Below are 26,706 nucleotides of genomic sequence, written 5' to 3' on the forward strand. Positions count from 1 at the left end.
TGAAAAGACCAATGATGCTCCCAGTGACCACCATTACTAAGTACTCAAGATGTGTCAGCCTACCATGTACTTTCTGTAATTTCATTTGTTCTTCTCAACCAACTCGTGATGTTGGTATCACCTATTTTACAGATGAGAAAAGCAAGGCCCAGAGGTTGACTCAAGATCATACATGTACACGGTTGCTTTGTGACTGCATTATACAAACACTTTTTTAAAATAAAAGTGTCAGACTTCAGGCTCCCTGGGCAGAGCTACACCACCACCCCAGCCACCACCAGTGCAGGGATGATTCTAGCTTTGTGTCTGACTAGACTCCCTCCCTGCATCTTCTCTCTTCAGTTCTGACCCTTGAGCCAGGAGGGTTAGTGTCCCTTAAAGTGAGGGGCATGCAAACAAGCACATGAGAAAGGGAAACTTACTATTTGGAGCAAGTGCCTCACTGGAAGGCATAGCTCAGCAGATCACAGCAGAGACTGCTTAGATAGCCCAGAAGTGGCCAGATCATGGGACTTGCTCTCTGGGGCAGTGGTCTCCCCCACCTCCTCCTTTCCACTTATGGGGGCAAGCCTGATCACACTGTGGGATGGTGTGGCTTCAAGGGGGCACATGTCCACCTTAAATTTCTGTGCTTCCTGGAGGAGCAGATCTGGAAGGCAGGGGCAAGCTGGAGGGAGAGGCCACAGACTGCCCAGGGCAGGTGCTCAGAGGGGCCACAGTCCTAATGGTATCAACCCCTCTAGGCCTTTCAGAAGTCAGTGCTCAAGTTTTTTCTTATTTCGGCAGTGTTGGGGATGGAACCAAGGGCCTCATGCAGGCCAGCCATACCCCCCAAACCCAGTGCTTGGGTTTCTAGTTCTCAGGCACTTGGGTGCTACCTGCCTGAGTTTGGGTCCCTAGTCACACTCATTGGTCATTATTTGTACACTTGCTGTGTGAATGAACTGAGGCCCAAGAGGGGGCAAGAGCTTGTTCTGGGTCACACACACTGGGGCAAATCACAGTGACTTCCAGGCCCTATATTGTCATCTGTGAAACTTCCTGTTCCAAGGCTCCCCACTTCCCCCATTACCCAGGTGACACAGCTCTTCTGTTCTGTAGGCCCAGGTACCTCTGACTGCCTTGCTCAATCTCAGGCCTTAAATGACAGATGCCCTTGTTCTGGGCTCCTATCCTTTGGTCATCTCCTGGCCCGGGCTCAAGTGTGTTTTCTTGAGACTGCACCAAATGTGAGTCTGTTTGTGGTTCGTGACAGGCTGCATTCCGGTGCCCAGAACATAGCTTGTATAGTAGTTTGCTGAATGGACAGAGTAACGGCTGGTTTCTGGAGGAATCTTGACACCAGGTGTGGACCCGCCTGTGAGATGCAAACACACCATGTCTGGGTACAGTCTGCTTTTTCCTCTGGAAGTAGTACCCCCAGCTTATCTGTACATTATCTTATCTGATCCTTCTGGATTTAGGGAAGTTTGTATTACCTTCTTATTCCTACCTTCAGAGATGAGGAAAATGAGGCCCAGAAAGGTGAAGGGCAAATCTGAGGTGGCTCAAGGGCTTGCACACGAATCTGTTCCCCACACTTCTCCCTGTCCCTCACGGCAACCAGCTGTGGCCAGTGTCTGGTAGTGTGGAAGGGCTGTGGGTTCATTTCTGCTATGCTTCAGGATGAAACACTTCAGGGGAATATTCCCAGATCAGAGCTCTCAGAAACAGACATGGCAGAAGTACTGTGTGTGATTTTTGGCCACTGGGACCAAGGGAAAACAGTCCAGGAACAAGATGCTCTTTGGCATTCACATGGTTCTTGGCAGATCAGGCAGGAACAAAGCAAAAGAGTCTAGGCAGAAACTCAATTGGTTGTGTCAAGCTGTAAGTTTCAGGACAAACTTCTATTCTTCCTTTTAACTTAAAATTTCTATTATTTGGTTATATTTCTGTCCGTAAAAATAACTTCATAATGAACAAAACAAATTCAAAGTTTTAGAGTTGCCAGATTTTGTCATGAGGCCACCTGAATAGGGCTGGGCAGTAACTAGTACAGCCTGAGATGTCATTACAACCTGGAGCATGACGGTTTGTCCTGGTGGATGAGTCTAGTGGCTGGACTTTTCTTCTCAATTTCTTGCTATTCTAAGAAGTCCTGCAGTCATATAGTGTTGGTGGTAGAGTGGTGAGCACAGCTGCCTTCCAAGAAGTCCATGTAGGGCTGTTCTCAGATATGGTGACCTGCTATGATGTTCTTACTTGTACCTAATAACTGATGACCCAGAATGAGTTTGATAATCTCTTAGAAATCACCTCTTTCTGTTCGTTTTAAAGTTGGGGTTGCAGCAGCTTGGAAGGAAGGTCTCCCAGTTAGCAGTGTCAGGGCTGAAGCCATATGACATCACATGGTTTCTGTCTGGCTTGTGATTTGAACTGGGTGGTGGTGTCAGAGAGGAAGTGCTGCAGGTCATGTGCTGACTGTATCAAACCTATTCCTATGAAGGAGGCCAATGTTTAGCTGTGACGCTGGTGTGGGGCAATTAGCTGAACTTTGTCCCTGGTCAAAGACTAAGCTTCCAGTGCCAACAGCAGTCTCCAAACGTGAGCAGCTTGCACTGCAGGGAAGGTAAAAGATGGAAATATTTTGTGTGTCCTGACAGCCCTTCCCAGATTTAGGGCTTGGCACTCACACACATCCCTTTGCATGGGCCTGTCTCCACACTTTATATATCTTTCCTGGATCCACAGCTGCCCTCTAGGGTTCTAGATGAGGACACCAAGGCTCAGTCCCCATGGCTGTGAAGTAGCAGGGCCAGGATTTATGCCAGATCTTCTCACTCCTAAGTCCATGTTGTGGTCTCATATGCTCATATGGTGGAAATGTAAACAGATGCGATTCTTTTGGAGGCCAATTTGGCAAAAATCTAACAAAATTAAATACATACCTTTCTGACTTTCAATTTCCACATTTGGGAATTTACTCAATATTTACATTGGGAAAAATTTATAAATAAATATGTACAAAGATGTTAACTTCCACCTTCTAAAAGCAAACAGCTGGAAACAACCTAAATGCCTATCACTATAGGAATGTTTAAATTATGATATATACAAACAATGGAATATAATGAAACCAGTTTAAAAAAAAAGGAATGATAAACAACAGCAAAAAGAAAACAAATATATAAAGAGAATGATATAAACCTAAGTGCAGTCTATAACCCCATCTATATGAACAATGAATATGTGTATGTATGAGTTTTGTGCACACAAAAATGTCTGGATGAATATAATCTATATATCTCCAGTTCTAGGAAAGAGGAGTTTGCAGGGTGCCACCCTGAATAGCCTAAGCCTTGGTCCCCAGTGTGGCTGGTTGGAAGCCATAGGGATTCAACCTGTAACAAGAAATCCTCTATCCCACCCTGGGACCAATAAAATCTCCTTACACACACTCGTTACTTTTGAGGGTGGAGATGCGGGAAAAGGAAGAGGCATCCAGAAAACCATATCCGGGAAGCCAGCAGTCACATCCTCCAGCTCACCAGCACGCTGCTGCCCTTTCTTTCTAGCATCCCATAGTATTGGTCTCAATTTATGTACCTGTATTCTTTCCCCCTTGGGAAAGAACCTTGAAAGCAAGGACCATTACTTATTTATTTCCATCTCTAGGACCCAGGACATCATACCTGGCACAGAAGGTGGTGTCAGGGACTGAGTCCCATGGGTGGATTTACTTCTTGCTTTCTGAATTCATTAAGTGCCTCAAAGGAGGGCCCAAGAGTATCTTTGTAAGAACCACGATGTTTTGGGAAAAGTCTGTTTATCCAACCTTTTTATAAGGAAACTTGGAAAACTTAATTCCATTTTTTATTATTCAATATTTTATACATAATAAATACAAACTTTTTACAGCCACTGTAAAGAAAGCGCATCTGCACAGAGACTGCCTCTGAGCCCTGCCCTGTGCATGGTGATGCTGGGTTATATGTCCTGGAGGGAAGGATTATTTTTTTAAAAAGGAGGCATATTTTTACAACTTCATTTTTAAAAATAAAATTAGCAGCTCTTCCAAGAAACATTTTAAGATATAACAAAAGATTTCAAACAACTTTCTGAGGTTGTGGAAAACCCAAATTCAAAGATAATTTGGCTAGCTAAAGAAAGAGCAGAAGACTGGGTGGCAAGTTGAACTGCTCTATTTAATAAGCACTTTTTAGATTTGTAATATTTCAGCAAATTGTAAAATCTTAAAAAACCACCCTTTTAATTGCTTTTTTAAACTTAAGAATAAGTTTGATAAACATAAAAAGACCTCAAATAGATCAACAGCTTATGAAATGCAAAAAAACAAAACCCTGGAGAAGAGTCAAGGGGTATTGTTACTAAAGTGATCAAATGACTAACTGAAAACTTTTTCGGTTCTGACCCTACATTTTGTCAAAAATCCAATGTGGACATTTGGTGAGCATTTCAAGTTTCTAAAGATTCTTAGGAGGGATGGGGTTTTCAAAGTATAATACAACTTTTGGATTAAATTCTGAAAATCTGATGTCTTAGCAAAAACAGAAAAGCAACAGGCAAGCACCCCTTAGTCCCTAGGTAATGCACTCCCTACCTTCCATGGGTGGGAAGCCAGAGCTCCACGCTGCTCCCAGCTGCTGAGCCTGCTGAGCAACGCCCCCTCCCAGCTCTCCTGAGACATGCAGAAGGCTCCTCTTCTTCATCAGTCTGTGTTTGTGTGGGATGTGCAGTCAAAGCAGCCAAAGTCTTTTCTTGCTCAGGAGCTAGTTTCCCCACAGGCCCACAAGTTCTTCCTTTCTAGGAAGTCATAAGTCTGGAGGTTGCATTTTTCATGGATGACAGTTTGTCTACATCAGCTGCAACCTGGCTGTCTGGGTCAGTGCACTAGCTTTCGAATAAAATAGTGATAGGGACCTCCCGAATAGAGAAACTCAACAATGCAGGCGTGTCCTTAATTTATCCAGACATTCAGGTTCTAAGGATACTGATCAGAAGAGTATATGCTGTAAAAACTAAGTTGAAAAATGTCCAAAGACAAAAAGAACATTAAACCGGCTCATTTCAGATCTGGAAGCTCCATCTCTGCTCTGGCCATAGCCTCCTTTCTATTAGTCTATGTGATGGGCAAGATGTGGCTACTAGTTTAGCCCCCTCCAGGTTAGCCCCACTAATACTAAATGAATGGCATAAATATTAATACAAAGGACACTGTTATTATTTTCAATCTGTTAGTTGTGGAAGAGATGTGCGTTAATGCAACTGGCGCTAATGCAATGGGCAGTCCAGTTTTTCCCGGTATGGTTCACTCTTCAGTCTGGGGATGAACTTCGGGGAGGAGCCAGCCTCTCCTGAATCCCTCCTTCTGTTTCCTTTTGGAGTCAACAGAATCTGATTAATACTTAATCAGATGAGCAAAAGCCACTTGAAGAAAGATGAGATCTTTGCCACATCCTTGTGGTCACAGTAATATACTGTACGAGTGCACATGATTGGTATTCTGTGACTGTGCCCTGGAACAAGGCCTGGACTGGAGTCTTGTATAAAAACGGACCACTGTTAGGCATGAGGGCTGTTCCCCGCTTTGCTTCTAGGGCCCACTAAGATTTGTGCTATGGTAGGAGAGATGACATAGAAAATGACAACATAAAAAGGCACAAAATATTCAAAACATGGGAGGAGGTCACCAGGCCACCCAGTCACAGAGAATCTGCCTTGGTTTTGCTCTGTTCAAGAGTCACCATCATGCAAAGGTGCCTAAACAATAGGATGGGCCAAACTCCAAGCCTGGCCTTGATTGTAGCAGTAACAAAGGGCAAGCCCATAGTCACACCAGTGTGATCTCCACATCCTCCATCTTCTCTGCTGGCCTTCGATGGTTCTGCGTGGGTGGAGGGGGAGCTGCTCGGACCTGAGCAAGGGACAAAGACTTGGTTTGTTAGTCAGCTTCCAGACTTGGGTTGGAGCATCTGCAAAGTTTAACTATGCCTCTATCCAAGGACATGGGTACCCAAGACTGTTAGAGGCACTCTGAGCACATATTTTCAGTCTAATTGTCACTGAGAAGCAGGTATTATTCTGGATGAAATGTCAAACCTACAAATGAGACTGCTGCCTGGGCTGAAAGCCTCCTGGGCACAAGAGTTATTGTAACCCTAAAATCCTTCTCCAAAGCCTCTCCTGGAGGTAGGGGCAAGAGGGCAATACTTAGGGAAATGAAAACATTTTAGCATGTCTAGGGAGAATGTTCTAAGAGAGAAAGCTGGAGAGGCAGGCAAGACATGAAGGGCCTTGCTGAGACACGTTAAGAAATCTGGGCTTTATTCTGTAAGCAGAGATGTCTTTGGTGGATTGTAAGGTCTATCAGATCTGTGAAAAGATAGTCTCAGAGAACACTGGAAAAGAGATGGGTGGTTGGTGACAGGACAAGTGAGCTGACAATGTAGGAGACTTTTCAGTCTTCTAAACAAGGGCTGATGTGAGCTAAACTAGATATCAAGAGTGGTGGAAGCAGAAGAGTGGAGAGTTTTGTTGTTGTTGTTTTTCAGTGTTGGGGACTGAACCCCAGGGCCTTGTGCTTGCAAGACAAGCACTCTACCAACTGAGCTATATCCCCAACCCCAGTGGTGAGTTTTGAGACCTGTATCTAAGGTAAACCTGGCAGGACCTGGTGATGACTGGTAGGTAGGCCGGGAGGTATGAGGGATGATGCCAGAGCACTGGTAGGATAGGGGATTCATTCACCAAAACAGGCAATACAGAAGAAGGAACATGTCTTGGAGGGAAGATAATTCAATGATTTTTGCTGAATTTTGGGGGTTGGTCTGGGACATGTAAGTTGAAATGTCCACAAGTCTGAAGTTAAATGAGAGACATCAATCTCGGAGTTGTTTGTATATGTATGGTTCTCACAGTCATGGGAGTAGATAGCTTGGAAAGAATGTGTTGAATGACTTCAAGAGAAACACCCAGGGACAGGACCATCAGCAGAAATGGATAAGAGGCAGAGAAACCTGCAAAGGTCAATGAAAAGGAAGAGCCAGAGGTAGAGAGCAAGCCATGAAAGTGTGGTGGACAAGAAAATTAGCCCTGTTTTCTCCATTTCCACTCTTACCCACCAGCCCATGCCATTACTGCCTCTTGCTTGGACCTCTGCTCCATCCTCTTAATGGCTCCAGTGTTTGTTTTGCCACCTTTTATTGGTCTACACTTGGCAGCCATAAATATGTTAAAAATGTAAAACCAATCACAACACTGTCCTGCTTAACACCTTGCAATGGCTTCCAATCACATTTAGAATCAAGACCCAAGTCCCTACCAGGTGTGGTGGCCCAGCCTGTAATCCCACCTACTTGGGAGGTTGAGGCAGGATGATCACAAGTTTAAGGCCAGTCTGAGCAACTGAGTAAGACCCTATCTCAAAATAAAAAATAAATAGGGCTGGGGCTGTAGCTCAGTGGTATAGTACCCCTGGGTTTATTCCCCAGTACAGAAAAAAAAAAAATCTTATTAAGACCCAAGTCATTAATAAGGTACTCAATGCACATCTGTTGAATTAATGAAGCCAGTGGTTCAAGGAATGATATCAAATGCTGATAAGAGGTCAAGGAAAACAAAATTACAAAGGGTCCATTGAATATCCACATGAAAGTCATGACCTTGGAGAGGAGTGGTGGAACTGAGACGGCAACAGAGTGAGGGGTGAGCAGAGATAACTATTTGTCAGAATATATTCTCCCTAAGAACAGAAGTTCTTTGAGGCTATGAAGTGTATTTTACTACTTCATTCCAATGTCCCTCCAAGAGGCAAATATAGGCCTTAATGGATTCTTAATAAATGCTTGCTAAAAAAATTGTTTCTGTGTTAAGATTACACTACTTTAATGTTCATGGAGCTTGAAATACAATTGAAATACACCTGCACAGTGGTCATCTTGTGATCTTACTATGGATCAGTGAGAAGAGTTCCAGTACAGCCTAAATGATCCTAGGTGACTTGACTTTAGAGCCTTCCTTTTCAATCGCTCTTTTCACCTTCCCAAATTCATTTCACCCTTGTTTGGCAGCATGTAGGGGCCATGGGAAAACATTAATTTCTCACTTTTGATTTGGAAGAACTATGCATTCCATAACCCTGCCAGATAGAAGACTTACAGGCCGGAGTTTGCCATATGAGGTCTCAGGAGTATGCCTTGATGCTTGTGAGAATCCTGGTGACTCAGCAAGGAGGCTGTTTTCTAAGGGAGAGAACAAAAAGCTCAATTTATTTGTGGTGTTGTGCAATAAAAATGCACTCAGACCCTGCCCACGAGGACCCTTACCGTTTGTGGAGGGAGACCGGGGAAAGAGCTGGGCACTCCTCTTATCCGGGCTGGGATAAGGACTGCTGGGAGGCTGGTCATACAGCGGTAGTGGAGGCAGGGAGGTTTGCGGTTTAGGGGAAGGAGAGATCTGCAGCAAGGGAAGCAATGTTACCAGGTGCTCTTGGCCTCAGGAAGAGCTCTCAGGCTGCTTCTCTGTTGTTCAGCACACATTTCTTTTCTCTGGGGCTAAGTTTTGACTGTTAAAGTTTGTCAGCCCCATTAGAAACAAATGGGCCTAAAGTAACTACCCAGACTGCAGTTTCATGTTGCACTTAACAGTTTCTTATCACAGATCTCATTATACTACTAATTTTAGTTTATCTTCAGTTACCAAGTCAAACCAACCTCTAGGGTTCCTTTTCATTGAAAATATGATAAATTAGTCAATTCAATAAAGTCAGAAAAGAATAAAAAAAGAGGACAAGTTGTATTGTGTTTACATGGGAAGACACAGTAACTGGCTAAGTTTCTTGTGTGTGAGGCTAAGTAATTATCACGCAAACAAGATCAGCAAACACTTTCCTTATTTCTCTACCCGCCAGGCTGCAGTGATAGATCCCCAGAGGACAAACTGAACTGACTAAATTAGGACTTCCTGTAAAGGCAAGTTTCCCACTGATGAGAGAAGCCTTGCAGTCACCTTATCGTGGCACAGGGGCTCTGACAGTGATAGAGAGAAGAAGCCACCTCAGAGTTGTACTGCATAAACGAACCACAGACAACACGTTCCCTCTATAACTTGTTTTTTCTCTCTCCATCAAACCAATCTTTGATATGCTATTTACAATTTAGTATTTTGGTTAATGGATTCACAGAACAGAATGCAGAAGAATAGAGAAATAATATGGTCATATTCCACAGGGGTGTGACTGTTAAGTGTCTGGTTTCCCAAATTCAGCTTTACAGACATCTGGCAATTGAGGATTGGAATAGGGAGGGTGAGGCAGAGAGACTACAACCCACTTTTGCCTGGTTCAAAAGACCCCTGGGGAGTTATTTTCTTTGATCATTTTTTAAAGCAGCTTTTTTCCTTTCTTTTCTTTTCAGCAGTGCTGGGGATCAAACCTGGGCCTTGAACCTAATAGGTAAACATTCCACCACTGAGCCACTCCCCCAGTCCTTGCATCATTTTAAAATTCTCCTCACTCTGGTACCTGAATCTCTTTTATCCATGGAGTATCACCATTTTCTGAGGCTGAAAGTTCTTCCACTAGCACCGATGGGAACACTCCAATCCGCCCATTGAATTCCCCTTCCCAGAAGCCATCATCATCTTGGTTCTCTTTGTTCAAGATACGAATGATTGCTCCCTCAGGAAAAGATAGCTCATCATCTGTCTGGCCCTCATAATCATAAAGTGCTTTCACAAAGCAGACTAGAAAGCAAGAGAGAGACATATCTGGTTAAGAACAAAGCCAGGCTGCTTTTGCAACCACCCCAATGCTCACATGACAACTCAGAGAGCATCACTCAAAGTTGTAATTTTTTTTACTCACTGTGATCAAAATAGGAAAACAAAAGACAGGAAGAAAGTGCCTTTTAACCTACTGAAGGCTTACTCCCAGGTAATACAGTTTAGGTCAAATGTGACCAAATAAAGATTGCCTTGTTTCAGTCTTTACCACTGGCATCTCCGTTGAGGCTGCCTGAAACGAGTTCTGCTTCCGTGGAATTGCTGGATGTGTGTGACCGACTGTCCAAAGCGGCCAAGGACTGCAGCATGCTCAGTAGGCTGTTCGAGGTGGGAAACTGTAGATACTTTTCTGGCACATAACCCACTTGGCCAACTTTATTTCGAGCCTGGGTAAAAGACATGGTGACAAAACAGGTTTGCACACACAATTTGGACAGGACAGAAGAAGAACCAAAACAAACTCCTAAAAATGTCACAAGAAGGGGCGATATGAGCAAAGGAATATACCTTTACCCAGTCTTCCATATCTCCATCTTCAATCACTTCTAACACCTCATGTTCCTCAATGGTCAACTCATCTGGTTGAGAAGCCTGCAATGGAGGATGGTCATGGACAAAATTAAAAAGGTTAGATAAAGAGCAGATGTGAGCTGATCAGAACAAAAACTGGGGATCAAAATATTGAAATGATTTTGAGAAACATAAAAAATTTAATGCCGTAAAACTATCATAATGAGGTGAAGTTTTACTCTTAAAAAATGAGACAAAATAAAACCACAACTAAAACTGGATTCTCAGGAGGCAATCAGGTCAGCAGATAGCATTGTGCTGAAGTGAAGGATGTGGGTTCCAGCCCTAGCTCAGGTATCTAGTGGTAAGTCACTCAGCTTGCTGCCTCCGTTTCTTCAAAATGACAGTCCTGTCATTCTCTGGAGGATGGGGGAGTCAATGTAGGATGAATAAGCACAGAACCATGACGACTTGGGAAGCACAGGCAAAGGAGAAGGCACTGAAACAGAACTGCTACCAGAGGCTACCATGGAGGTGCATGCTGTGAAAATGCAAAGGGCTATGTACATGGATTGGATGGAGCTTGAGCAGTGCCGAGGGTCGATCAGGAATCGCTGTAAAATAGTGGCCCAAAGGAAAATTGTGGGAAAGGCCATAACTGGCAAGGCAAGGTTTGGATTATGTTCCAATATCAGTATGACACAGTCTGTGATGGTCTTATTGTCCCTGACAACACCAGTCACCAGATTTGCCCTCAGGATTGTAGAACCTTAGAGGAGACTCTCAGAGGCTCCACAGAAGGACTGGAGAGTCTTTTTGGCTTTGCTTCCTAAAGAGCCTTGTCTGTCATATTAACAGGTGGGGCCTGCCAGTGTCTTCTGGCTCTCTAGTAAACAGCTTTAAAAGCTTCCCCCACTCCCAAGATCAGTTAAAATTGTCAACTGAGACATATAGTTTTTCAAATCTCACAATCTCAAAGTGTAAAATATCTTCAAATTACAAAAGCAAAAACAGGACAAGAAAGTTAGTCATTTATAAGACTTCCCATTTTGTGAGCATTAAACATTTCATCGAAACCCAAATTCTAATGCTACCACAGCTCCTTAAGACAAAACAGTCCTGAAAATGGATGATAAATCAAAGAATACTGGAGGACTAGATTTTCTCCCCTCAGTATTGGGGTTGGAACCCAGGACCTCACATATGCTAGGCAAATGCTTTGTAACTGAGCTATATCCCCAGTCAGTCCAGGACCAGATTTTAAGTAAATTACCCCTTATGTCAATATATGAATCCACTCATTTACCCTTTTTTTTTTTAAAGTATAAAAGAGGATTTATTCAATTGAGAAGAAAAGAGACAACTGAAGGATGGGAGGGGACCCAAAAGAAGCTGCCTCATTTATTCTTTTTTAAAAATTTGTTCTTTTTAGTTATACATGACAGAAGAGTCAATTTTGGTCTCATTTACTCTTTTTATTTTGTGGAAAATAATTTAGTTCTTTATTATTTATTGGATATGCCAGCATTTTTTGTAAATAAGAAAAATCAGGCTTACTGTATCTCAAAATTGGAATTAAATGAAATAAGTCTGTATAATAAAGATTCTCTATTAAAAAGAAGTTTTGGGCTGAGGAGATAGCTCAGTTGGTAGAGTGCTTGCCTCACAAGTACAAGGCCCTAGGTTCAATCCCCAGCATCACAAAAAAAAAAAAAAAAGAAGAAGTTTTATAACATTTAGTCTGAAAAGTGATAACTATTGCTGTTCTTGAAATAAAAAAGCCAAATAGCTTGGAGGATATTTTTTATATGATTAATATAGCATATACAAACACAGCATCTGACACAAAATACAGGAGGGCCATGTGACATTGCCATGATCATTAGTCAATAGGAGGTAAATATGGGCAATTTCATATGATTTAAGCATTGGATAAATTGTTGATTGAGATAATTAGTGTTGGTCCACATTTACTCTTTTTTTTTAAAAATTGTATTTAGAGACAGGGTTTCCCTGAATAGCTTAGTGCCTTGTCATTGCTAAGGCTGGCTGTGAACTTAAAATCCTCCTGTCTTAGCCTTCCGAGCTGCTGGGACTGTAGGCATGTTCCACTGTGCCTGGCCCACATTTACTCTTGATAGCTTTTCAATGGAGTTTCTTTGCTACTCTGAAACCACATTGTGTCCTGAATATACCAGCAAAAGCCACCTTTGTAGTAAAGCTGTTTTCCTAAAGTACACGCCAAGACTTAAAAAAGTTTCAACACAAACAGACTTTACCCTGTGTGACAGCAAAGCAGGAGGAACACAGCACCTTTAGATATACTGCTGCCCTCATGCAACACGATGGAGGCCCAGTACAGCAGGAATCATCCAATAGGAGCAGACACCAAGCATGATCGTGCCACCTCCACGCATCAATGACCAACACTTTCACAAGGTTGTTTTCTACATAGCAATCGAGGCCTACGGAGTCCGGTCCCCGTGAGCCTCGTAGTGCTTTGGACCAGCACTCTTCCCTACTCCCTAAGTGCACCAAGTTCTCTTGCCTCTATGCTTCTACCTGGTTGCTCTTTCTGTCTGGCTTGCTCTGCTCCAGTTTTCCTATCTGATGAATGGATTAGATTATTAAGGGTATAAAAGTGTAGTTTCATTCTGTTTCTATGGGCAAGTGACCATAAGATGTCTCTGAGCCTTTATGGTGATGTGCTCCATAAAGGCAGAGATTTTGTTTGTTTTGATCAGTGCTACATCCCAGAGCCTAGAAAAGAGCAAAGTATTGGTAGACAGAGATGCTCAAGTAATTATTTGTTGAATTAATGATGATTTCTGATAATACCTTCTTTATAGGGTGATTGAAGAAATAGAAATAAACAAAGAAGCAATAGCTATTATCACTACTCATGACTTATGGCCCAGCTCTTTTTCTTAGCCTGCTGGCAATGAGCCTTTTGCTTCCTCCTTTCATTAAGACTCTAAAAGTCCATCTCGCATTGACTACCATAGTGCTCTGTCTAGCTGCTTGTCCTTATGAGCTTTCTATTAGACTTAAGGTGGGGACTATATTTCTCACTTATACCAACTATAGGCAGCAAGTGGTCAGTCTATTAAATATACACAAGATCCACACTGACTCAAGTCTTAATATAGGGTAACGGAACTCCATAGGAAACTGAGAGCTATTATAAAGTAGAAGATAATGAAAGGACACTTTTTTTTTTCCATACTAGGGAATCAAACCCATGGCCCCACATGTTACTAGGCAAGCTACCACTGAACTATATCCCCAGCCTGAAAGAATATTTTGTATCTAAAACATTTTCTATATTGTGGCTCATTTCCTTAGGGTGAATATTAATAGGATTAAAAGTTATGAACATTTTTAAAGCTTTTGAATCTAACTATTAAATATAGCTTTTCTATGTTCCATCTAGTCCTTCTTTATTGGTGTAGGCCACAGAAATATGATTAGGCTCAAAATCAGTCTCTCTCTTCTTCCCATTCATTCATTCATTGCTATGTTACCAAGATGACCTTGAACACCTGGGTTCAAGCCATCTTCTTCCTGCTTCAGCATTCCAAGTAGCTGGGACTACAGGCCGGCACCACGGTGCCCAGCTGATCTCTCTCTATTCTAATCTATCTTCCTGAATGTATGTATATGGTGACCAGAGTTACCTCTTCAAAATTCAATCTGACTTTAAGGATAGTAAGATAAAACCAAAACTTCTGAGCCTGGTATACAAGGCCCTTTACTATCTGACAGCACATGCCTTTCCACCTGTTGTTCTTTCCCGCTTCTCGGTGCGCCCACACTTCCAAAGGTAAACTGTTCTCAACACCCTACCCTCTCATCACACTGTTTCTATATCTGCTGTTCTCTTTGCTTAGAAGACTCCTTCCCTTCCCTAGCCCCTCACTCTACCTAGAAAAGTCTAGATTATGATTTAATTTAAATGCCACCTCATCTGAAAACTTATTTAACTACTCCATAGTCTGTCTATTCCTGCCTTCCAGGAATAGAATATGATATAAGAATTACTGTCATTAATGATATAATTAATTCTTATATCATATTGTTATATTAATTCTTATATCCCCCAAAGTTATCACATATTGAGCACTTAATATTAGTTCACTGATTAACTGACTAAATAGATTCTGGTTTGTTTTTTTTTTTGTTGTTGTTGTTTTTTTTTTGTTACTAAAGATTGAACCCAGGATGCTTAACCACTGAGTAACATCCCTAGCCCTTTTTTATATTTTGTTTAGGGACAGGGTCTCACTGAGTTGTTTAGGGCTTGGTTAAATTGCTGAGGCTGGCTTTGAACTCACGATCCTCCTGCCTCAGCCTCCTGAGTTGCTGGGATTACAGGTATGTACCACTGAGCCCAGCCCTAAACAGATTCTCATAATCTGGTTTCACAGAGAAATGTCTGGGATAGGCCAGTGGAGGTACTGTTGGATGAATGTGAGTTATTTAAATCCACTTGGGGACACTTAATTCTCTCCATTTAAGGACCTTATTTAGTTTTTGGAACTTTCAAGTAAATTTAACAAGGAGAGGTGATATCAGAAAACATTCTCAACCCTAATTTTAAAATATCCTGTAAGATGTTCCCAAGTTTCTTGGAAGATGATTTCAGATTTTCAGAACATTATGGAAACAAAGTACACTGTGAAAAAAAATCCTAACTTTTTTAGAAACAAGAAGCTTTATGAATTTAATATAATGAAAAGATTGTTAAAACTCAAAAAGCCCAGGAATTGCTGATATTGAGGAGTAAATAGTGCCACTTTTGGCAACACAGGACTGGTGGTGGTTGAGAATATGACAGTTGAAGGGTCCTCTCAGAACCATCCCTCTGTTGTTATCCCTTGCATTAACCTTTTCCCTTGCTTTCCCCATCAGAATGGGGGCCAGAGTAGGATTCATTTGTTCATGCCTTCTTTACATCATTCATTTATTTAATTCCACAATTATTAATCCAAGACACAACCAGTGTACCAGGTATTGTCCAAGGAACTCATGATACACAAAAAAGGTAACAGTGAAACAAAGTTTCTACTTTCATAAACCTTTAGTGGGAACCAGGCAAAGAAATATGAAGACAAGTAAGACTTAATTTTGGCTGGCAGTATGTACCACATAATGACATCTTGGTCAACACTGGATCACACATATACAATGGTCCCACAAAATTATAATGGAGATGAAAAATTCAAAACCTAAAGCATTATAGCCATCATGGCATCATAGTATAACATATTACTCATATGACTGTGGCATTGCTAAGTGTAAACAAACCCACTTTGCTGCCAGTTCATATTTAAGTACAGCACACATAATTATGTACAGTACATAATATTTGATGATAATAATAACTATGGTATTAGTTTATATTTACTATAATAACTTTTGTATCATATTTTGGTGTGTACCTCCTCTACTTATTAAAAAAAAAAAGTTTATTGTAAAACTATTTGCTGGCCAACAGTAGTCCTGTACATGGCATCATGTTTATTGTATCTTTGGATTGCATGATTTTTTCTTTTGTGCTTGATATAATCTCATGTTATTTTGTCATCACTGGCCTGATGACAAAAATGAATACATCTCTACCACACAGCCTAGGTATCTAGTAGGCTATACCCTCTAGATTTGTGTAAGGTCACTCTACCATGTTGCATGATGACAAAATCACCAAATGCTGCATTTTTCAAAACACAGTCCCATAGCTGAGTGACATATGACAGTATGATAAATAGTGCAATGCGATAAAGCAGTAAGGAGTTGGCTATATGTTTAGGTGGTTGGGGTGACCTTTGGAGGCTATTTGAGCTGAGCTACAATGAAGATAAGGGGGCAAGTCAACTGAGGATATGGGGAGACACAGTTCTAATCAGAGGAGCAGCAAGTGCAAAGATAGCACTCAGGAAGGAACCTGGTGCTTTTGAAACCTGAAAGGCAGCCAGAGTGACTAATGTGCTGAGTGTATGAAGTGGGGGAATGGTCTGACATAGGCCAGGGAGGAATGACCTGACATAAGGCCAGGGAGAATGACTGTAGCCGGATTAGGCTGGACATTACAGATCCCAAGGAAGAGCTTGGGTTTTTTTTTTTCCTGCATCTGATGAAAAGCTTTAAAAGAGTTTTAGGAAAGGGAACAGAATCTAGCTGCAGAGTGGAAAATGGACTGTTGGGAAGCAAGTGTCAAAGAAGCCCAATTATGAGGGCTCATCTCCAACTTATAACAATTCAAAGCAATGGCAGAGCAAGTAACAATGGTGCAAAGTAAATAGATTTAGGATACGTTTTGGAGGTGGGCTCAATAGGACTGGCTGACAGACGGATGTGGGGAGTGAGGAAAAGAAAGAATTGGAAAATTGAAACTACCATTTACTTTGTGTTAAATATAAGTAATTGGAAAAACAGGGCAGAGGTGAGAGAGATTAAGAAACTATTATACCAAATCAAGCTTGGAAATTTCTGGCATCCCTTAATCCAGATCCCCTGTTTAATATTGATAAACAAGAGGGAGCTGTCTTAGGATAAGGAAAAGCAAAGTTTTGAGAACTGCTTTGTAAAACAATTTTCCTTTGATATGAATTCTGAGGTTCATTCTAATGGAGGGGTTTATGCCAAGCAGGCAATAGAGAGTAAGGGTAAGAGCTGCATTACTGAACATGTATTTACTGAAAATACTGTATTTACTGAACCAGGCATTGTGCCAAGTGCTCTGCTATAGAGGTAGTCTCATTTAATCTTCACATTTATCTTACAATAGTAACCCTATCATATAATAAGGAAATTGAGGCTCACAGAGATTAAGAGTCTTAGTAGTGAAAATCATGTAGTTCATAAGCAATGAGACAAGATTTTTAATCCAATCAATCTAATGTCAGAGTTGAAACTCTTCACCATTATGTTTTGTTGCTTTAAATATTAACTGAATGCCAATATTATGCTAAGCATCCTGTGAGAAGCTGGGTAGGACAGTTACATGTTTCTTTAGGTTTGTCACAATTTAATATCAGCAATATCTTTAAGAGAAATACAAACCTTGTAGGAGTAAACAACTTTGCAGGTGAGTGGATAATTTCTTAAGGTACCAGAAGGACTGGAAACTGCTGTCATCAAAAACATCCATATTGTCTTCAAACTCTTCTCCTTCTTCTCTTTCATTATCTGCATTAAGCTAGGAAAAATTAGAAACCATTGGCTAGTTTGCTTGGCTAGAAACAGGAAAGCACTTAAAACTGAACTATTTCAAAATGATTATTTATTCAACTGTACACAGTACTGTCTACTCACGTGTGCATGTTACAAAAGGACAGAGATAATTTTACAATCAAAAGTTAAATACTGCCAGGTGTAGTGAGTGTACATGCCTATAATTCTAGCATCTTGGGAGGCTGAGGCAGGAGGATCATGAGTTCAAAGCCAGCCTCAGCAACAGTCAGGCGCTAAGCAACTCAGTGAGACCTTGTCTCAAAATAAATACAAAAAAGGGCTTGAGATGTGGCTCAGTGGTGAGTGATCTCAAGTTCAATCCCCAGGAATCCCTCACAAAAAGTAAAATATCTTTCAAATAGAGAAGAAATACTAATCAGTATCCTTTTACTTTTTATTGTTAAATGCTGACTGACAATAGGCAACAAAAGTATAAAATAGCTGTGGGATGGTGGTACATGCCTGTAATCCCAGTGTCTTGGGTGGCTGAGGCAGAGGATTGTAAATTCAAAGCCAGCCTCAGCAACTTAGCGAGGCCCCAAGACTCTGTCTCAAAATAAAAAAAAATAAATGCTGGGGATGTGGCTCAGTGGTTATTAAGCACCCCTGGTTTAATCAGTGGAATCAAAAAAAAAAAAAAAAAAAAGGCTAAAACAAAATACATTGAACCATCAAAATTAAAAATCTTTATGTATCAAAGGACAATAGAGTGACAGAATCCCACAGAATGAGAGACAGTATTTGTAAGTTTATATCTGATATGGGATTAATATCCAGAATATATAAAGAATGCCTAAAACTCAACAATAAAAAACACTCAATAAAAAATAGGGCAAACAACCTGAATAAATATTTCTCTAAAGATATATAAGTGAATAATAAGCACATAAAGATCTAAACACCTTTAATCATTAGGAAAACGCAAATCAAAACCACGATATACCACTTCACACTGATTAGAATGGCTATTTTCAAAAAGCCAGAAAATAACAGTGTTGATTAGGATGTGGAAAAACTAGACCCTTGTACACTGCTAGTGGGAATGTAAATGGTACAGTTGGTATGGAAAAACAGTATGGTGTTTACTTAATAAATTAACATAGAGTTATATATACTCCAACAATTCCACTTCTGGGTATAAATCCCGAAGAACTAAAAGTGTAGACTAGAACAGGATAATTGGTTTCAGCAGTAATATTTACAACAGCCAAAAGGTGGAAGCAACCCAAGTGTCCAGTAACAGATGAAAAGACAAACAAAATGTGATACATACATACAATGGAGTATATTAATCTTAAAAAGGAAGGAAATTCTGGACAATGTTACCACAGGGATGAACGTTGAGGACAGTATGCTAAGTGAAATAAGCGGTCACAAAAAGATTAACCCCATAATTCCACATATATGAGGTATCTAGTGTAGTCAAGTCAGAGACAAAAAGTAGAAAGGTGATTGTCAGGGACTGGGGTGGGTAATATGGGGAGTCACTTCTGCAAGATGAGATGGATATTGAGGACAATTTCACAACACTGTGAAGGTTACTTAATGTCACTGAACTGTATGCTTAAAAATGGTAACAGGGGTTGGGGCTGTGGCTCAGTGGCAGAGCACTTGCCTGGCACATGTGAGGCACTAGGTTCAATCCTTAGCACTGCATACAAAAATAAGCAAATAAAATAAAGGCATGTGGTCTATCTACAAGTACAAAGCAAATTTTTAAAAACGGTAAAGGTATATTTTGATACAAAAGGCACAGTCCCTTGTGGAGTGTAACACAAGGAAGATAAATATTTTTCTAAACTGAGTTTCAAATATACTACCCACTATAGCTAAAAGGCATATTAATTAAAATGGTATTGGGTGTTAAACAAAGATATTTACATGTATTTATTTACAGCAACATCTATGATATCTTAAATATAAATAATATTTACATAAGCATAACTGTCTGACAGGGGAGGGCAGGATAAGAAGACTGAAAGAACAGGAAATAACTTGCCTCTAATATACCTTAGCACTCTGAACTAAAACTTTTGTTTAGTTTTCAAATTAAAAATTCAATAAGGAAGAAACAAAACAGCCTCAAAGATTTCACCTCTTGCTACACACCAGTACTTACGTGACTCTCTTCCCACATTTCACAATCTACACAGGCACTGATATTCACAGGTAAAGGTATAAGAAATAGACAGCAATGGGCCTCACAGCAGAACCTATACTTAACTAAATATCAGCTCTGAAGACTATCCTGCTATATTTCAAACAACATGCTAAGCTTCATGATAGAAAAACAAAGGACAGGTGTCTGCTGCTAGAGTGAAGAACTATCACAGGACCACAGCACAGGGGCCTGTAGAGGGGTAGAGGGTTTTGGAGAGGGGAGGTCAGATTTCCTGGGTATAAGGAGCCTCAGAGAGGGTACCTATTTGTCAAATTCCATTTTTAATGAACTGAATGGATTTGAGTAATCATCACTAATATTTTTAAACTGACTTTCTTAAACAATTCTAAGAATTCCTAAATTTTAAGACTATCTATAGGTTGGGGCTTTAGTGATTACCTAGCAGGTGTGAGGCTCTGGGTTCAATTTCTAGCACCACATAAAAATAGACAGACAAATAAAGGTTTGCTGTCCATCTACAACTACCAAAAAAACAAAACCAAACAAAACAAAACAAAACAAAACAAAACAAAACAAAACAAAAACAAAAAAAACATTCTAGAGGACCTGTGGGGAGTTGCCAGAAGAAAAAAACTACATTTTTCCTGCCACATTTACAGTCTCTACTTCAAAAGTCCTGAAATATTTCATTTATAATATTACTGAAAATTCTCCTCAGGTGAGTGAGGTAATATTAGGCCTCATCTTACAGTTATTCATCTGTAGTCCCCAGGCCAGGGCAAATAGGTATAGATCTAGACCTTCTCAAATCTCAGACTAAGATTCTATTGTTTTCCAACAGGACATGGTGTCATACAAAAAATAAGGATCACATTCTAGAAATTTCCATAAGAATATTTAAAAAATATTTTTAACTACCTGTAAGACATTCCCTTCATATTCTAAGAGGGGTTGTAAACATTTAAAAAATGTGGGTATTATAAAAAATAAACAAAATACTTTTATATTTATAAAAATGAGGATAGAACACATTTCAAAAAAAATATATGAAATGTTAACATTGTACTGTGCTTTGGCACTGGGAATCAATCCAAAACACTTTATCTTGGCCACAATGGTTGATACTAAACATTCCTTCTCCCCACTCTATTTTGAGTTCATTTTTTGATTCTCATGGAAAGGAATGAAAGGCTGCAGTGACAGCAAAATATGCTTTTGCACTGCTCCAGCATGTCATCTCAGAATAATTTCTTCCTTTTCCCCTCTTCCACCCCCACCTTTTGTTTTTTCCCTTATAGTGCTGGGGATGGAAGTCAAGGTGTCCTGCATGCTACCCCTAAGCTACACACCAGCCCCCTCCTCCACCCTCATAATTGTTACAAAGTTTTCTTGACTCAGCATTTCTAAAATTACATTCTTCCTCTATTATCTAAAGGACTGCACTCTTGATTTTTTTTCTTCCTGTCACTTGACAGAACTTCTATCAAAATGTTTTTTTTCTAGCTGTACTAGTATTTTTCCTTCCTTAGATGTTGTAAGATGCTTATTGCCAGGTCAGATAAGAAGAATCTTTTTGAGATGGTTTTAGTAGTGGTCTTGTACTCAGCAAAATAACCTCAGATGGGTACCACTGGCTTAGTGGTACTCTCATGAAGTAGGAAGCAGTGGGCCCTGGGTCTGGCGGACTTGCATGTGAGTGCTGACTATCCCACCTGCTGTGTGACCCTGGGCAAAATATTTAACTTTTCCACCTTAATTATCTCATCTCTCTAATGAAGTTAACAACTGCTTCACAGGGTTACCATAGGATTAAATGAGGTAATATATTTAAAACACCTAACCCATGCTTGCTGTATAGGAGGCACTTAATAAACCATTAGCTTTTATTGTTTTTATGAGGTAAGGAAAATTCGGATAAAGAATCCGATAATACCCAATACAGAGTAAGGCAGCTGCTTACAGAAAATCAACTGTAAAACCTCTGAACTCCATGTGGACAGAGAAGTGATTATAGTGAACATTATTCTAAATATGACACAAGAAGTTATGAAATATGATGTTAAGAAGTATCAGGAAAATGAATTTCTGCTTCCAAGCAAGATGAAATATCAGGGGCCAGATTTAAACTTTCTGCTAGAAACTACTAAAAACTGTTCAAAATATATGAAAGAACAGTTTTTAATACACTGGACATTAAGCAATCACCTACTGCTGGAGAAAGTTCCTAGGCTGAGACATAAGGAGAGGAAATCCAGGCAGAGAGAATGGTGGTCTCCCTGAACTGATGAGGTGGAACTGGGAATTCAGGAAGATCAAAGTGGTTGGAGTTAAGACCGCAGAGTGATGAAGAGGGCAGGAGAGGGAGACAGAGATAGATAGTTATCCTGGGAAATCTGCAAAGGATCCCCTCAAGTATTCAACTGAGTACCGATCAGTACCTATATGTGAAGAAAGTATTTGTAGCTAAGAATAGAACCATCCAAAAGGATTAGAGAAAATGATCTACAGATCTCACACAGATTTGAGAATAATTCCTGTTCTCTCCTAAAATAATAGAATACTTAAGAAGGCCCAGGGCATCAGGTTTTCTTAGAAAACCAGTAAGGATACAGAAGACTTGGACAACACTGTCAACCAACTGCACTTAATTGACATTTATAGAACATAATAACTAACAACAGCAAGTAGACAAGAAACATTTACCAAGATATATCATAGATATCATAGACTGTGTCACAAAACAAGTCAAGTCTCTATAAGTTTAGTAGAATTCAAGTATGTCATTGGACAACAGAAAAATTAGGAATGACTAACAGCTGGGTGCGGTGGTACAAGTGGCCTGTAATCCCAGCCACTTGGGACGCTGAGGAAGAAGGATCAGTTTGAGGCTTTCAAACCAGCCTGGACAACTTAATGGACCCTGTTTTGTTTTTTAAGGACTAGGGAATATAGCTCAGTAGTAGAGCATCTGGTAGAGTGGTAGAGCAATGCACAGGTCCTGGGTTCAATCCCTAGTAAAAACACACACGCACACACACACACATACACACACACACAAAAGGGAAAAAAAAAAGAGAGGTCGATAACAAAACATAACTGGAGCTGGTGGTAATCCCAGTGACTCCAGCAGCTGAGGCAGGAGGATCAAGACCAAGGATGGCCCTCGCAATTTAATAAGACGATGTCTCAAAATAAATAAAAAGGGCTGAGGATGTAGCTCAGTAGTAGTGCATCCCTGTGTTCCATCCTCAGTACCGACCAAAAAAAAAAAAAAAAGGAAAATTTATGTACAAATGACTCAGAAAATCCCAAACAACTTTGAGAAAGAAGTTGGAGGACCCAAGAATGATGGCGCATGCCTACAATCCCAGCACCAGCACTCGGGAGGCTGAGGCCCTACATAATTTTGCGAGACCGTCTCAAAAAAAAAAAAAAAAAAAAAAAGGACTGGGGATTTGACTCAGTGGTTAAGTGCCTCTGGGTTCAATCCCTAGTACAAAAAAAAAGTCGAAGGATTTATACTCCCTCACTTCAACATTTTATAAAATTAGGGTAATTAAGAAAGTAGAGCACTGGCATCAAGCTACACAAAAAGATTCATAAATGAAACCAAACAAAAAGTTGAGAAATAGACCCATACATATACGACAAATCAATTTTTAACAAAAATGTGAAGGCAATTCAGTAGAGAAACAACAGTCTTTAAAAAATGGAGCAAAGAAAAAAGGCCCATTAAATTAAAAATGAATTCTGATTCATTCTTTTCATTGTATTCATAGATTGATTCAGACTGGGTCACAGATTCAAATGTAAAACCTAGAACTATAAAACTTCTAGAAGAAAACATAGGAGAAAATTTTTATGACCTTGGTTAGGCAAAGATTTCCTACCTCCATACCAAAGCATGACCCCCCCCCCGAAAAAATTAGTAAACTGGACTTCATCAAAATAAAAATTTGTGCCTTTTGAAAGACACTGCTGAGATAACAAAAAGAGAAGCCACAGACTCTGAAACAATTATGTAAATAATATATTTGATAAAGAATTTGTATCCAAAAAAACCCTCAAAACTCAATAAAAACTCAATAAAAAAGCCAAGAGATCTGAACAGACACCTCATCAAAGAATATACACAGACGTAAATAAATACATGAAAAGATGCTTATTATTAGGGAAGTGTGAATTCAAACTATAATGATACATTATTCTATACTTATTAGCATGTCTAAAGTAAAAAAGACCAATCATACCAAGTGTGATAAGGTTGCACAAACAACTGGAACACTAGTATCCCTACTGATGGGAATGTAAATGGTACAACCACTTTGTAAACAGTCTGTCAGTTTCTTAAAAATGTTAAGCAAATGCCCACTATATGCTATAGCCTGGCCAAGCCTTTTTTCATAGCAAGTTAACCTATAGTCGTGTAAAACAACCCACGTGTCCATCATTAGGGAAAAGGATAATCTGGGTGTATCCATATAAGGGAGTATTGCTGACTAATAAATGAACTATTGATACTTGCAAAAACATGGATGATCCCTGAAATGCTGAAAGATAGATCCTCCCCCAAAAAAAGAATACACATGATATGATTCTGTTTATATAAATTCATGGAAATGCAAACTAATCTACAGTGAAAGAAAATGGGATTCTTGGTTGACTGAGAGAACGGGAAGGAGAGATTACAAAGCAGAAAGGAAAACTTTGAGGGGCCGGGATATAGCTCAGTTGGTATAGTGCTTGCCTTGCAAGCACAGGGCCCTGGGTTCAATCCCTAGCACCACCAAACAAAACAAAACCAACTTTGGGAGGCAATAGATATGTTCATTATTGTAATTATGTGGTTTCAATGCTGTATATATATCAAAATGTAGCAGATTTTATGCTTTTAGATATGTGCAGATTATTGTATGTCAGTTATATCAGAGCAAAGCTGTTAAAAATATTAATAAAACTTGGGAATTTTAATGTCAACTGTCACACAGTACTTGATGCTATAAAACTATTAACTACCTTGGAAATGGGACATTCAATGATGATCCAATAAATGTTTAAAAAATGAAAAATAAAAAAAGAATGCCTAGCTATTAAAACATCATAAAGTAAGAGAAACCAGAGATGGTGAAAGAGTTGGAAAAGAGCAGGACTTTCAAGGGATATATATTTGGGTTCAAATGCCACCTCTCCTTATTTATAAGCTGTGTGCCTTCAGGAAGTATTTAATTCTCCCAGTCTATTACCTCCTTTGTAAATACACTCAGAATTGTTGGGCTCATTAATTAGTTGTGCACATATAGATAACATATGACTGTACGTGGCAGAATACCTGGGATATAATACACTTTTTATCAATGTGAACTCCCTTCTTTTCAGTAGTAATGTAAGTCTACATGACAGAACTGAAGTAAATGGCTTATCCTGAGGTTTGGATAAATATTTTTTAACATGTACTATGCATAAGAAACTGTCAGGCACTTTATTTTTTTCTTTTAAGACATGAATTCCTTTATTTCACAGAAATCATAATTTTTTGATGAGAGTTTTTAAAACTCTGAATAACTTCATTTCCTAAAAAGTCATCACAACAAAATAAAGTTGATGATAACACAGTATATCAATCATGTGGAGATAAATATCATGACTTTTTTTTTTTTTTTTAAACTATGTTGCCTCCACTGGTTTCAAACTTGCCATTCTCCTCCCTCCTGGGATTAGAGGAGTTTGCCATCACATTCAGTTCATTATCTTTTTTGATGGCTCTTCTGGTAATGACATATATGTACACACATCTTTTATAATTTATTTATCCTCACATTTTGTGGTGAGAGCATATAATACCTACTTTTATTACATTTTTCATAAATAAAATACCATCATTAACTATAGCTATTCTGCAGTACAGTTGATCTCTTGATATTTATTCTTTTCTAACTCTAATTAAATATTCTTTAACCAATATGGTCCCATACAATCATCTGAACCTTCGGGAACCACCATTCAACTGTACTTCTGGTATAATTTTTTTTTTTTTTAAAGAATTCACATATAAGGGAGAATCTGTGGTATTTATCTTTTTTGTGCCTGGCTTATTTTACTTAACATAATGTCCTCTAGGTTCATCCATTCTGTCAGAAATGACAGGACTGCATTCTTTTTATAGCTCAATAGCATTCCTTTGTATATGTATGCCATATTTTTAACTAGTTAATTAATTAATTGGTACCAGGAATTGATCCCAGGGGCACTTAACCACTGAGCCATATCCCCAGACTTTTTTTATTTTTTAAAATTTATGACAGGGTCTTACTAAGTTACTTAGAGGCTTACTAAGTAGCTGAGGCTGGCTTTGAACTTGTGATCCTCCTGCCTCAGTCTCCCAAGTTGCTGGGCTTACAGATGTGTGCCACTGTGCCCAGTTAAATGCCACATTTTAAAATCCATTCATTTGATAACAGGCATTTAGGTTGATTCCATATCTTAGCCATTGTGAATAGCACTGTGATAAACATGGGAAAGTAGATAACCTCCTTCAACATAATGATTTCATTTCTTTTGAGTATGTACCCATCGATTGCTGGATTGGCACTTGTTATTATGATTATGCAGAAAGTCAAGGAATATAGTATACATCCTCTCAGAGGTGAAATTCTGTACATTTTTTCAATGCCTACCTTTTGGCCATGGCCATGATTAAGTGAGACTGGTTCTCTTGATCTGTGGACATTAACTTAATAGACATACTCCATTTAGTAATTCTCAGTACCTAGCAAAGGGTCTCATGAGAAGGGCTGGCTCAATGTATACTTATTGAAGTAAGCTGTACCTACTGAGGATTTGTTAGTTTTGCTAAGAGTAGGTTTTTTTTTTTTTGAGTATGGAGTTTAGTTAAATAAAACTATCATTGCTCATTTGGAAATACTGTAAATGAAAAAGCAACTGAAGATTTTTGCAGGCACATTCTATTATTTTCAACAGTTTGCATTTGTGTCAGCATAAAAATTCACTGTTTCTTTTCCTTGGGATTAGCTCAAGCCAAAACTATATTTTTGTATTTC

General features: G+C 39.5%; 1 protein-coding gene across 1 annotated transcript in view; it reads right to left on the bottom strand.

The window, feature by feature from the left end:
- Window positions 1-3,833: 3,833 nt before the first annotated feature.
- Window positions 3,834-26,706, bottom strand: part of FCHSD2 (FCH and double SH3 domains 2) — a 245,161-nt gene continuing 222,288 nt past the window's right edge. The window contains 8 exon segments of the mRNA XM_079103793.1: window positions 3,834-5,917; window positions 8,161-8,243; window positions 8,328-8,457; window positions 9,524-9,744; window positions 9,992-10,169; window positions 10,291-10,374; window positions 17,356-17,418; window positions 17,420-17,491. Coding sequence (XP_078959919.1) covers window positions 5,834-5,917; window positions 8,161-8,243; window positions 8,328-8,457; window positions 9,524-9,744; window positions 9,992-10,169; window positions 10,291-10,374; window positions 17,356-17,418; window positions 17,420-17,491 — 915 coding nt within the window. The 3' untranslated portion in view covers window positions 3,834-5,833.

This window comes from Sciurus vulgaris (assembly GCF_902686455.1).
Source record: "Sciurus vulgaris genome assembly, chromosome: 11".
Lineage (NCBI taxonomy): Eukaryota > Metazoa > Chordata > Mammalia > Rodentia > Sciuridae > Sciurus > Sciurus vulgaris.